This window comes from Ochotona princeps, chromosome 17 (genome assembly GCF_030435755.1).
Source record: "Ochotona princeps isolate mOchPri1 chromosome 17, mOchPri1.hap1, whole genome shotgun sequence".
NCBI lineage: Eukaryota > Metazoa > Chordata > Mammalia > Lagomorpha > Ochotonidae > Ochotona > Ochotona princeps.
The window spans coordinates 47,117,886-47,131,396 of record NC_080848.1 but is presented as its reverse complement, the minus strand read 5'-3'; the positions used below and the strand labels follow the sequence as shown (position 1 = coordinate 47,131,396).

General features: G+C 46.3%; 1 protein-coding gene across 20 annotated transcripts in view; it reads left to right on the top strand.

Moving 5' to 3' along the window:
- Window positions 1-13,511, top strand: part of NCOR1 (nuclear receptor corepressor 1) — a 147,088-nt gene that overhangs the window by 19,158 nt on the left and 114,419 nt on the right. For all 20 annotated transcript variants that reach the window (XM_058676510.1, XM_058676523.1, XM_058676527.1 and 17 more), the window contains exon 2: window positions 11,871-12,048. In XM_058676510.1, coding sequence (XP_058532493.1) covers window positions 11,941-12,048 — 108 coding nt within the window. In that variant the 5' untranslated portion in view covers window positions 11,871-11,940. The remainder of the gene's footprint in view (window positions 1-11,870; window positions 12,049-13,511) is intronic.

Genomic DNA, 13,511 nt, shown 5'->3' with positions numbered 1-13,511 from the left:
AGGCCAAAGCTAATTTCTGAATTCCATTCAGGTCTGCCATGTGGGTGGCAGGGACCCAAATATTTGGGCTGTTATCAGCTGCTTTTCTAGGAGCCTAGAGAAGAAACTGGAGCAGCTGAGACATGAATTGGCATTCTGATATGGTATGCTGAAGTCACAGTTGGTGACTTAACTGGCCTTGCCACAACAGTGGGCCCTATAAGGTTAATTAATTTTCTTAAAGATTTGTTTATTTTGTTGGAAGGTCGAATTATAGGTGGAGAGGGCGGGTGAGTTCTGCTGTCTGTTGGTCAACTCCTCAAATGGCTGCAATGACTGGAGCTGTGGTACAGCTGGGCTAGTCTGAAGTCAGGAGCATCTTCTAAGCCTCCCATGTAGATGCAGGGTCCCAAGCACTTGGATCATCTTCCAGTGTTCTGCCAGACACATTAACAGAGAGCTGGACTGGACATGGAGCAGCTGGGACTCGAACTGCTGCCCATATTAGATGCCGGCACTTTAGGCAGTGGCTTAAAGTGCCAGTCCTGGGAATAACTTCTAATGTGTAGTACAGATGGATAGCTGTAGTTGAGGCTTTTGAATGTGTACACACAGAGAAATGGTAATGTTGGAGGTGATGAATACGTCAGTCCTGCTGGTCTGGTCGTCACATTTGGCCTACATGTATTGAAATGCTGTACTGTGCTCCATAAATATGGGCAGTTACTATGTATTGATTTAAAGACAAATAAGATAAAAAATACAGACATTTGCTACATTGGTGAGGATGCTGTATGGGATGCCCACGTTTCTCATTGAAGTGCCTTGTTCGAGCCTCCTTTTCTGCTTCTGTTTCCCAATTCCTGCTGAGTGCACATGGGAGGCACAAGCAGCTGTGCCCCCTTTCCTTTTGATTCCTTCAGCGCTTGGGGAGTGAACTAGGGAATGGGAGCTCTCTTTTTCTGTCTTAACTAAATAAAATACAAATCCAAAACTTTAAAATCATGTAGTTCAGTAAATTTTTAAAATACATTCAGAGCTATGTGTTTTGTATGTTTAATATTTCCCACAGCAATTTTGGAACATTTTCATCTACTCCAAAATTTTTAAAAAATTCTTCCACCTTACTCGTGGAAGAAAACATGCTAAATGGAAGAAGTCAGAGAACTGAGTCATAGGGGTTGGTGCTGTGGCCTTAGGGGGCAAAGCCGCCATCTGTGGTGCTGGCATCCCTTGTGGGCACCAGCTCACGTCCAGCTCCTGGCTAATGCACTTGGGAAAGCAATGAAGGATGGCTCCAGTGCTTGGACCTCTGTATCACGAGGAAGCTTCTGGTTGTTGGCTTTGGATTGGTCTGGCTCCAGTCATGGTGGCCATTTGGGGAGTGAACCAGAGGATGGAAGTTCTCTGTTTCTGTCTCTTAACATCGGCTCTTTTCCAAATACTAATTCAGCAAAGAATATTCTGTGATCCTACTCTTGTGAAGTTTCCTAGGAAAGTCAGATGTAGAAAATATAACTGTGATTACCAGGAACTAGAAAGAGAAGAATGGGAGAGTGGGTACAAGTGTTTGAATTGGGAAAGGTTAAAGAAGTTCTGGGGCTGGATAGTGGTGGTGGTTAGCCTTGGTATTTAGCCAAGTACAGAGGACCCTGGTTCAGTTACCTGCATTCCATAATGGAGTACCTGGGTTTAGTGCCTACTTCTAGCTTGTTAATGTAGCCTTGGTAGGCGGTGGTGATGGCTCAAGAGGTTGGGTCCCAGTAGAAGCCAACGCTAGACTGAGTTACTGATGGCTAGCTTTGGCCTTTCTCTGTCCTTACCATTTCAGGCATTAGGGGTGGGAGGGAGCCTGGGGATGGGAGCTCTCTCTGGCTCTTAGAGTGATACATGTTTTTTTCTTAGATTTATTTATTTTTTTTCTTAGATTTATTCATTTTATTACAGCCAGATATACACAGAGCAGGAGAGACAGAGAGGAAGATCTTCCATCCGATGTTTCACTCCCCAAGTGAGCCGCAACGGGCCGGTGCACGCCGATCCAAAGCCGGGAACCTGGAACCTCTTCCGGGTCTCCCACACGGGTGCAGGGTCCCAATGCATTGGGCCGTGCTCTCCTGCTTTCCCAGGCCACAAGCAGGGAGCTGGCTGGGAAGTGGAGCTGCCGGGATTAGAACCAGCGCCCATATGGGATCCCGGTGGGGCTTTCAAGGTGAGGACTTTAGCCACTAGGCCACGCCGCTGGGCCCTAGATTGATTTTTATTACAAAGTCAGATATACAGAGAGGAGGAGAGACAGAGAGGAAGATCTTCCGTCTGATGATTCACTCCCCAAGTGAGCTGCAACGGGCTGGTGTGCGCCGATCTGAAGCCGGGAACCAGGAACCTCTTCCAGGTCTCCCACGTGGGTGCAGGGTCCCAAGGCTTTGGGCCGTCCTGGACTATTTTCCCAGGCCACAAGCAGGGAGCTGGATGGGAAGTGGAGCTTCCGGGATCAGAACCGGCACCCATATGGGATCCCGGGGCTTTCAAGGCGAGGACTTTAGCCGCTAGGCCACGCCGCCAGGCCCGATTGATACATTTTTAAAAAGATTAGAATATTACATTTAACATACACTTTACCACAGTAAGAGAGAAAGGAAACGTTGTATCCTTTGTTTTCCATTTCTATGCCACTATCTCATAACAGCCGTGAGTGCACTTTTTGCTGGTTATAGGTTTGCCCGTTTCTGACTTCTCTATGAAAGGCTCCTTTTAGTAGGTTTACTTTACGATGGACTAACTTTACTCAACAATATTTTCAAAGTTTTTCAAGTTCTAGTACTTCCTTTTTATGGGCATACCATATTTTATTGGTTCATTCATCTGTTGATGCACATGGCATTTGGGTTCTTTCCAAGGTTTTTATATTAGTTGGGACTTAACCTGAGATCTGAGAAATAAAAACCTGCCTGGCCTGTTTAAGTAAAGGAGAACTTAATGTAAAACTATGTAGGCAGTTTAGCAGGTGTCCAAGGACGAGGGGAGAAGTCCATTTGCTTTTCTTGAGGAATGACCCTGGCAGGACGAGTGTGGAGTGAAGCCTGCACTGCTGTGTCTTGGGGGTTGCACCTTCTCTCTCCTGCTTGTTTGCATGCCTGCTCTGGGCTGTAGCTGGGCCTTTGCTTCTCCCATGCCTCTTCTCAGCTTGATACTCTCCTGTGCTCTGCTTTGCAGCTCCCTTCCCTGTACCTGACCTTCTCCGTCCGATTCTCCTGGAGAGGTGTTTGGTTTATCCCTAGTTGAATTAGGGTAGTTCCGTGTGCTTTGAAAATTACATGTTAGGGGGCTAGTGTGATGGCTGCAAGTGCTGGCACCTCATTTGGGTGCGGATTTATGTCCCAGCTGCTCCACATCTGATCCACCTTCCTGCTTGTGGTCTAAAAAAGCAGCAGAGGATGGTCTAAGACCCTGCATCTGCGTGGGAGACCCAGAAAAAGCTCCTGGCTTCGGATCAGCTGGGCTCCAGTCATTGCAGCCATTTGGGCAGTGACGCAGTGGATGGAAGATCTTTGTCTCTCATTCTCTCTGTAAATTTGACTTTCCAATAAAAACAAGTAAATCTTCAAAAAATATTTATATCATATGAACATGAGATTAGTGTTTTTCCTTATTAGTGTTTTTCCTTATAAACTTACATCAAAAAAGGTATTGCAAGAAATCAAATGTATAAGGTCTGAGAAGCTAGCTTCTTTTCGGTAAGCATTAAACAAATTTACAGAAATGTAAAACAATTCTCATTTTATTCTTGGAAAAGTTACCTATAGAAATTTTATATTAAAAGATACTAGGTTTATTTTTCACATAATGAAAATAAACATATAGAATCTTTATAACAAACAGTTCCTGGGGATCTTAAAATCAGAGTACTGAGACCAAAATGTTGGTCAGTGGCTGAAAGAACCAGGGCTACTGTGTCCGAGTCTAGAGATGCCAGCCATACCTACAACAGGCGCACGCGCGCACACACACACACTCCTTTCAAGGGAACATGTCTCATTAAAATTTGGTGAATACGTAATTTTTAGTTGTATTCATTTTTATTGGACAGGTAGATTTTAGTTAGAGAAGGAGAGTCAGACAGCCAGCTCTTCCAACTGTTGCTTTACTCCCCAAAAGACAGCCATGGCCAGAGGTGAGCTGGTCTGAAGCCAGGAGCTTTTCAGGTGTTTCGCATGGGTGCAGGGTCCCAAGGCTTTGGGCCATCCTCGACTGCTTTCCCAGGCCACAAGCAGGGAGCTGGATGGGAAGTGGAGTAGCTGGGACATGAACCAGCATCGTAAGGGATCTTGGCACTTGCAAAGGGAGAATTAATTGAGCCATTGTGCTGGGCCTGATATAAGTATTTTAAGATAAATATGGATATTCTCTGATATTGTACCAAAAAATGGCAGGTGGTAATTTTTTGAAAGGTTAGCTGAGAAACTATTACATATAATTTTACTGATTTATTTTAAATTCATCTTTTATTTAAGCATACGTATGTAATATTTTGTATTGGTCATTTGGAAAGCATTTGTGGATTAAATTTTGTGCACAATTTAAATGTTGATAGGTTTTACTATACAGTAAAAAACTCTGGGTTGATGTTTGGGTTGGAGATAGACAGTCTACTTGAGATGCCTGAGGGGCATGTTAGACAACTTGGATTTGAGTGTGGGTTTAGCTCCCAAATTCAGCCTTGTGTTGATGCGTACCCCTGGAGGCAGCAGGTACTGGCTCAAGTATCTGGACTTCTGCCTCCCTTGTGGAACACTAGTTTTAAATTCTTGTTCTTGGCTTTGATTTGACCTAACACTGGGTATTGTGGTTATTTGAAGACAACAATGAAAATCTATCTCTGCCTCTCAAATTTCAAAAATTAATCTAAATCAACCCTTTAGTTTGTCAGTTGTTTTTCTTTTTTTTTTTTTTTTAAAGATTTATTCATTCTATTACAGTCAGAAATACACAGAGGAGGAGAGACAGAGAGGAAGATCTTCCATCCGATGATTCACTCCCCAAGTGAGCCGCAACGGGCCGATGCGCACCGATCCGAAGCCGGGAACCTGGAACCTCTTCCGGGTCTCCCACGCGGGTGCAGTGTCCCAAAGCATTGGGCCGTCCTCAACTGCTTTCCCAGGCCACAAGCAGGGAGCTGGATGGGAAGTGGAGCAGCCGGGATCAGAACCGGCGCCCATATGGGATCCTGGTGCGTTCAAGGTGAGGACTTTAGCTGCTAGGCCACGCCTCCGGGCCCTGTTTTTCTTTTTTTAAAAAAGGTTTATTTATTTATTTATTAGAAAGGCAGATTTGACAGAGGAGAGACAGAAAGATCTTTATCTAGTGGTTCACTCCCCAAGTGGCTTCAAAGACCGGAGCTAAGCTGAGCTAGGAGCCAGAACCCTCTTCTGGATCTGCCATGGGTGCAGGAGCCCAAGATTTTGAGCCATACTCTACTGCTTTCCCAGGCCACAAGCAGGGAGCTGGATGGGAAATGGAACAGCCGGGATTAGAACTGGCGCCCATATGGGATCCTGGCATGTGCAAGACAAGTACTTTAGTCACTAGGCTATTGTGCTGGGCCCAATTTCTCTCTCTAAGATTTTCTTTTATTTGAAAGGCAAAGTTACATACAGGGAGAGACAGAGAATCTTCTGTCAGCTGGTTTGCTTCCCAAATTGCCTTAACTGCCAGGCTGGGCCAGGCTGAAACCTGGAGTTTCTTCCGCATCTTCCACATGACTCTGGGATAGGAAGGTACAAGTACGTAGGTCGTCTGCTGCTGCTTCTCAAGGTACATTAGCAGGGAAAGGATGAGAAGTGCAGCAACCAGGACTCAGGATGGTGCCCATATGGGATTACAGTGTCAAAGATGGAAGCCTACACCACTGTGCCGGCCTCTATGCTTGTTAATTTCACCACCAGTTCCTCCAGAAGTTTTTAAACACAGGAAAACAGTCAAACTTACGCAGGATTTTGGTTTTCACAAACAATGGGTATTCTTTTCCTTGACTTGTTAGTATTCTCATCCCAATGCTGTCTTACGCAGTCACTTCGGGGCAGAATTATTCAATAAATGCAATATTTCCTCTGCAAAAATGCTTACCTTATACATAGTCAAGTATTTTTGTAATTTTCAATTTTTTTAAAAGACTTATTTATTTTTATTGGAAAGTCAGATATATAGAGGATGAGAGACAGAAAGGAAGATCTTCCATTTGCTGATTCACACTCCAAGTGATTGCAATGGCTGGAGCTGAGCCAATCCGAAGCCAGGAGCCAGGAACTCTTCCGGGTCTCCCACATGGGTACAGGGTCCCAAGGCTTTGGGCCATCCTCGACTGCTTTCCCAGGCTACAAGCAGGGAGCTGGAAGGAAAGTGGAGCCCCCAGAACACAAACCAACACCCATATGGGATCCTGGCGCATGCAAGGTGAGGACTTTAGCTGCTAGGCCACCACTCCAGGCCCTAATTTTCAATTTTTAGTTTTGAGCCCTGGTTACAGTATATCAGCATCCGTCATTATGAACCAATTACCTTTGTTAAAAAAAAAACTTAATGTATTTGAAAGGCAGAGTCAAGGCTAGGCCAGGCCAGAAGCAGGAACTCCTGTCTCTATCCTGCCAAGCGCGCAGTTGGAGCGCAGGTGCTGGGGACGTTTTCCATTGCCTTCCCAGATGCATTAACCGCAACCTACACCAAAAGTGGAGTAGCAGGCACTCAAGCTGGCACTCAGGTGTGGGATGCTAGTATTGCAGCTGAGAGCTTGCATCACTGTGTTGCAGCACTGGCCTTAAGTTCTTTTTTTAATTGGCTTTTACAAAGAGATTTTATTTACTTGAATGGTGGAGACAGAGAAAGAGATCTAGTCCTTCCATCCCCTGGTTCATTCCCCATGAAGCCAGGAGCCTGGAGCGTCTCTTACTTCTCCCTCCCGAGTGAGTGTCAGGAGCCTAAGAGCTCGCTTTGGTCAAGTTCCACTGCTTTCCCAAGGTGTTTTAGCAGGGAGCTGGATCAGAAACCAAGCAGCTAAAACTCAAACTGACATGCCAGTATGATATACTGGTGTTGCGGGCTGCACCCTAACCCAGTGCACCACATGGTGGCCCACAGTTGGCTTTCTTCTTTTTTTCTTTCTTCTTTTCTTTATTGCTTTCTTGTCCTCCCTCCCTCCTCTCCTCCTCTCCTCCTCTCCCCCTCTCTCCCTTCCTTCCTTCTTTTTTCTCTCTCTTTTTTGTTTACAATACTTTCTTTAAAATTGCGCTTTATGACATGGTTTCATAGGCTCTGGCATTCCCCCATGCCCTCCCCCCATGTTGGATTCCTCCACTTTGTTGCAGTAGTACAGTTCATATCCAGTCATGATTCCGTCATTGCAAGCATGTACCATGCTTAGAGTCCAGCATCTTATTGTCCAGATAGTTTCAACCGTTTCATTGGGAGACCATCCCTGGTCTGAAAGGGAGAGTGATAATGAAAGAGGGAAGTGTGAGAGGGTATATGTGTGTGTGTGTGTATCCCAAATAACCATAATAGCCAGTTCTGGACTAGGCCAAAATCAGAAGGTAGAAACTTCATCCTGGTCCTCACTGGAAGTGGAGCAGACAGGACTCTAACTTGTACTCTGATATGGGATGTGGGCTTTGCAAACAGCCACGTAACCTGCCGCATCACAACATTCATCTGTACAATCTAAATTCTTCTCAAAGTTTTATTTATTTTTATTGGAAAGGTAGATAGACAGGAGGAGAGACAGACAGATCCCCTATCCGTGGTTCACTCCCCAAGTGGCTGTAGTGATTGGAGCTGAGCTAATCTGAAGCCAGGAGCCAGGAAGTTTTTTTTTTTTTAATTTTTTTTCTTTATTTTTGACAATCTTTACATAGTTAATTAGGGCAAAAAGGGTTCAGAGGCTACAGGAAAGTGGGTAAGACTATTATTTCCACATTGATTTTTTTCCTGCATCTGGGGTAAAGGGGCCCCACCCAGTCTCCCACCGATCCCAGGTCCCTGATATGGGGCATGGTCCGAGGGTCTTGCTTAAGTGGTTTTGATAGTTCAGAAGTTATGAATTGCTGCCAGTCTCGCCACTCCAAGCACAATGAAGTTGCTGCAGAATCCACTGGTTGACATAGTCCACCTTAGTGTTTCTGTTTGCCCAGTTTTTTACTGCCAACATATAGGAGCCAGGAGCTTCTTCCGGGTCTCCCACATGGGTGTGGGGTCCCAAGGCTTTGCGCTGTCCTTGACTGCTTTCCTAGGTCGTAAGCAGGGAGTTGGAATGGAAGTGGAGCAGCCAGGATACCCACTGGCACCTGTATTGGATTCTGGTGGATGCAAGATGAGGACTTTAACCACTAGGCTGTTGTGCTGGGCCCTATTTTATTATTTTATTTTTTTAGTTTTGATGATGTTTACATAGTTGACCAGGGTGGGAAGGATGGAGGAATAGGGGAGGGTGGGTGAGACCATTGTTTCTAAATCTTCCTGCTCTTCCTCTATGTAGGGAGAGGGGGAAAATTAGGAGAGAAGCCACAACCAGTCTCCCTGCTGCCCTAGTACCCGGGATGGGGAACAGCTACCCGATTCTGTACCAGGGTCCCTGATGTGGGGCCTGCTGTGAGGATTCCGCTTGAGAGGTTTGGATAGTTCTGAAATGCTGTTGATCTTGCCACCCAAGGATGAGGAGAACCTTCCACGATTCATCTGCTGACACAGTCCGCCCCAGAGTCTCCATTCCCTCTAATCTTTGCTGTCAACACTTGGCTGGGGCAGTCGAGCGATTTGTTCTGCTCACCTTCCTTTGCTTTGGTACCAAACGTCCTTTGCAGGCCCCACTGAACTGCCATTTCCTCCATGTATATCTGGGCATGCTGTGGACTGCGCCGTCAGTCACTGAGGAGGTTCGGTTATGACACATGCACTCCACAGTCATACCACAGATCCTACAGTTTTCCCCTTGGTTGGATTTCTGGCCTCCTCCCAGTGGCAGATCTCACACACATTGGTGGGTCTTTGATCCAGCCTGACTTAGTCCACTTCCTGTCCTGGCAGGAACAGTGGCCTTGCCCAACCGCCACACACCTGTTCCAGTTCTTACTGTTGGGTATTATAGCCCAGTCACACCTGGTCCACACCCAGATACAGCTCTCTTGTGATTCAACGGGTGCCAAGACCTAGCCCAGCTTGTCCTTCATACCTACCCTGGTTCTCATGGGCACCAGTGGGTGCTGGAGTTTAGCCTAGTTTGTGCACCCCAGATCCAGTCTGCACCCATGTTGAGGGATACTGCAATCATGTCCGGCCCAGAACGCTGCCCCCATTCCAGCTCTTGTGCTCAGTATTGGGAACCATAACCCAGCTGGGGCATGCCGTTAGCTCCCCAACCAAGGCTGTTCCCAGCCACAGATCTTTGACGTGTCAGTAGCTGATCTGATGCAGCTCAGCATTGCCTACCCCTTGTCTTGACCTTTTGCTGCAGCCTGACCTGACGCAGCCCATCCCTCCATCCCTCCACCCCTTCCCGTCTCAACTCTCAATGGCAGGTGCTGCAGTTTAGTCCTGCCCAGACTGCTCCCATCCCTGACTCAAACGAACTGGTAGGTGTGATAGTGTAGCCCAGCATGACCTGCACTCCAGCTTGGCTCCTGCACATGCCATACAGTTAAGGTTGGTGTGGCCCTGCCTGATCTGCGCCTTTCCAGAGCCAACCCACACACTTGCCAGTGAGTGAAACTACCTTGCCCAGCCTGATCAGCACCCAGGCTTGAATTATAGGCTCACCAGTGGGAGCTACGACCACCAGGGGAGTTCCCCAAGTTCCTCTACCAGGTCCACTCCCAGACCCAGTTCTGACATGTGCTGGCAAGTACGAGGTCCTTTCCTGGCTGTCTTCCCACTCCTTCCTGGCCTTTATATGAGCTGGTGAATGCTACTTGGCCTGCCGCACATTCGTTTCTTGGGTGCTGTAGCCTGGACCTTCCTGGCCTGTTCCCAGCCTAGTACCTATGAATGGCAGAGGGTTCCTTGGTCATGCCTAACTCAGCTTTCCCCATCAGAAATTGGAGTTTCACAAGGAGCCCACATATCCCCTGCAGAATTTGCCACTGGACCTGGTTCTCTGGTGTGCTGATTAGTGTCATGGCGCAACCTATCAAGCTCTAGATTTAGTGTGCCAGTGAATGGTGGTTGGGCGAGATCTCCTAAGTGGTCTGGGGTATCTGTCTGATCGGTAAGAGTCCTGTGTTGTGTCTTCTACCCTCCAAGCTGCTCAGTCTCGACCCCTCACTTACCTGCAAGTACAGTGGCCTAGAGGCCCTCAGAAGTCACTCCTTGCCTGCCACATATTCCCTCAGTGCTCATCTCCCCCACACAGCTCCTTTCCCCTTCGCTGATCAATCCATGGACCACACACATTGGGAAATCTCCAGGCTCACTCTGCCTTCCTGGACATGAGGCCCCAGGTCACCCCACATCCCCGTCGGCACCATTCCTCAGGTCCACACAAGCATGGATGGGCCTGTGTGCCGTGAGGGCAGCCACTCACCTGCTGGCCTCCACAATTTAACATTTATTTATTTATGGGCCTGGCGCAGTAGCCTAGCGGTTAAAGTCCTCACCTTGTATGTACCGGGATCCCATATGGGTGCCAGTTCTAATCCTGACAGCCCTGCTTCCCATCCAGCTCCCTGCTTGTGGCCTGGGAAAGCAGTCAAGGACGGCCCAATGCTTTGGGAATCTGCAACCGCATGGGAGACCCGGAAGAGACTCCTGGTTTCGAATGAGCTTATCTCTGGCCGTTGTAGCCACTTGGGGAGTGAATCGGCGATGGAAGATCTTCCTTCCTGTCTGTCCTCCTCTCTGTATATCTGACTTTCCAATTAAAAACAAAAACTTAAAAATTTGTTGAAATTTTATTTTTGATGATGTTTGCATAGTTGATCAGGGTGGGAAAGATTGAGGGTTTGGGAAAAGTGGGTGTGATCATTATTTCCAAACTTTCTTTCTTTCCTCTAGTTTCTGGGGGAAAGGGAGAGATAAGGGGAGGAGCCATACCCAACCTGCCAACCACACAGTGCCCGGGGCTGGGGAACAGCAACCTGATATCAAGCTGGGGTCCTGATGCGGCACACGCTGAGGGTTCTGCCTATGTGATTTCAGTAATTCTGAAATGCTCTCAGTCTCTCTGATCCAAGAAGGAGGAAACCTCTCCAATGTCCATTGGCTGACACAGTTGCTCTTACAGTCTCCATTCAAGATTTTTGCTGTCGTTTGGCTGGGATACTTGTCGTTTGTTCTGCTCTCCTTCCTCTGCCAGTGTACAGTGGCCTAGAGACCCTGTACCAGATGTCCTCTGCAGGCCCCAGTGGGCTGCCATATCCTCCATGTGCATCAGGGCCTGCCGTCCACTGCTCCATCTTTTCCACTAAGGAGGACCAGTTCTCGAAGGCGAACCTGAGGACCCGGGCGAGGTGACGCAGGCCCAGTCAGACCCCCACAGCCAGGGCTCATGGACCCGGTACCAACTGTGCAGGCGGGCCCATGGACCTGGGCCAGGCAAGCTTGTCCCACAGTGGAAAATTTAAAGGTTATTTATTTCTGGACATTCAGGTGATAGTTGATGTTTAGCAATTGAAACTAGTGTGGCGGAATATGTTTTCACTCTATATTGCTAATTATATTTGTCATTTTAAGTGTAAAGGAAAAGAGCCATTAAATGTTTTTCAAATTTTAGTAATTTATACTAAAACATGAAAGAAAGCTTTTACAGATAATTCTGGTTTTATTTAGATGGGATAGCAATAGTTATATTTATTAGAAGTGCACTTGGCATTTTAATTCTTATGAGTATATTTTCCTATTTTGTGCAGGTTGTTTCCTAGAAACATGGTTGGTTGTTGGATTTGATCTCACAGCCCAGTGAGGACGTCTTTACTGATAATGTCAAGTTCAGGTTATCCTCCCAACCAAGGAGCATTCAGCACAGAACAAAGTCGCTATCCTCCCCACTCTGTCCAGTACACCTTTCCCAGCACCCGCCACCAGCAGGTAAGCTCTGTATGCTGTGTACATGTAGCTTGCGCTTTGCTTTGCTTTTCCTGTATAATGTACTTATTGACCAGAGACCAAACATACTTTTTTTTATGTTACAATGCAATAATTCTGGAAGATAGGGGTCCAGAAGTTAGGAATTTTCTGTTAAAATATCACCTTCTGCCAGTTTTCAGAGGTTGCTCATGTTCCTGCATTTGATTATAGCTGCTGATAATTGGATGACTATCAGTTACCTAGGGGTTCTCTGTTTTACAAATTCGGGTTGAATTTTCAGCGGACCAGCTAACTCTGCCTCCCTTGAGTGGTGGCGAGGATAAAGGCCTCGCCCTTCTTGAAAAATCTCTTGATAGGAAGGCGAAAGAGAGTTTGTATGATTTTTTTTTTTTTTTTCGTTTTGGGTGAAATACAAAGTGGAATGATCAGGTTAAAGTGGACGCTATTGGTATGAGATTTGTAGAAAAAGAAGAAAGGAAAATGTGAAATAGTTATCCTGGAGTATAAGAGAGCATATTTATTGGCAAAATCTTTGAAAGTGTGGTCATGGTTACTGAATGCGTGGGCATTCTATGTTCCATGCAGGGAATCAGTTTAACCTTTGAAGGTTATATTTAACTTTATCAAATCCAACTATTTTTGTCTTTTTGTGCTTTGTTTTATGTAAGAAGTTCTGCGAAACTCAAGATTACTAAGATCTTCTATGTTTTCTTAAAGTTTTATAATTTCATATTTACTTTCAGGTCCACAGTCTGTTTTAGAGTCTTAATATTACGTTGAGTTGAGGGTTGAGCATTAGAAGATGTTTCCTCTAGTTGCAATTTTTAAAAGGATTTATTTGAATGCCAGATTGAGAGGAGAGAGCCCTTCAGACTCTTGGCTCACTTCCCAGATAGACTCAATAGCTAGGTCTGGACCAGGCTGTAGCCAGGGGTAGTATCTCCCGCCAGGTCTTCGCCCGTATGATAGGTACCTAGAGACTTGGGCCCTTTTCCACTTTCTTCCCAGGCACACAAGCAGGAAGCTGGATTGGAAGTGGAGGATTCAAACTTGCACTCTGATATTGGATGCTGATATTACAGAGGCCTCCCGAGCCTGCCGTATGAAAAGACTGGCCCTTGCCTGTATTTTCTTAAAGAATTTATACATTTTTTTCTTTCTTAGGTGTTAAAAGAAGCTTCTAAGTCTAGAACTTTCTTTGGGGGAAAAATTTAAATTATAAACTCAGTTTTCCTTAAGAGTTATGCTTTCTCTCGTCCTAGAATCAATTTCAGTAAAACTTTTTGTCAAGATTCATGTGAGTGGCAGGGTGAGGGGTGCAGGGGTAAGGGGGATGGCAGGAAGGAGAGAAAGAGCTAATTATCCTCCTTCCCTTGCTTCCCTTCTCAAATGGCCTCAACACTTGGGCTCGGCCAGACGGGGGCCAGGAACTGCGTACTGGAGGCTATGTCTACCACATGGGA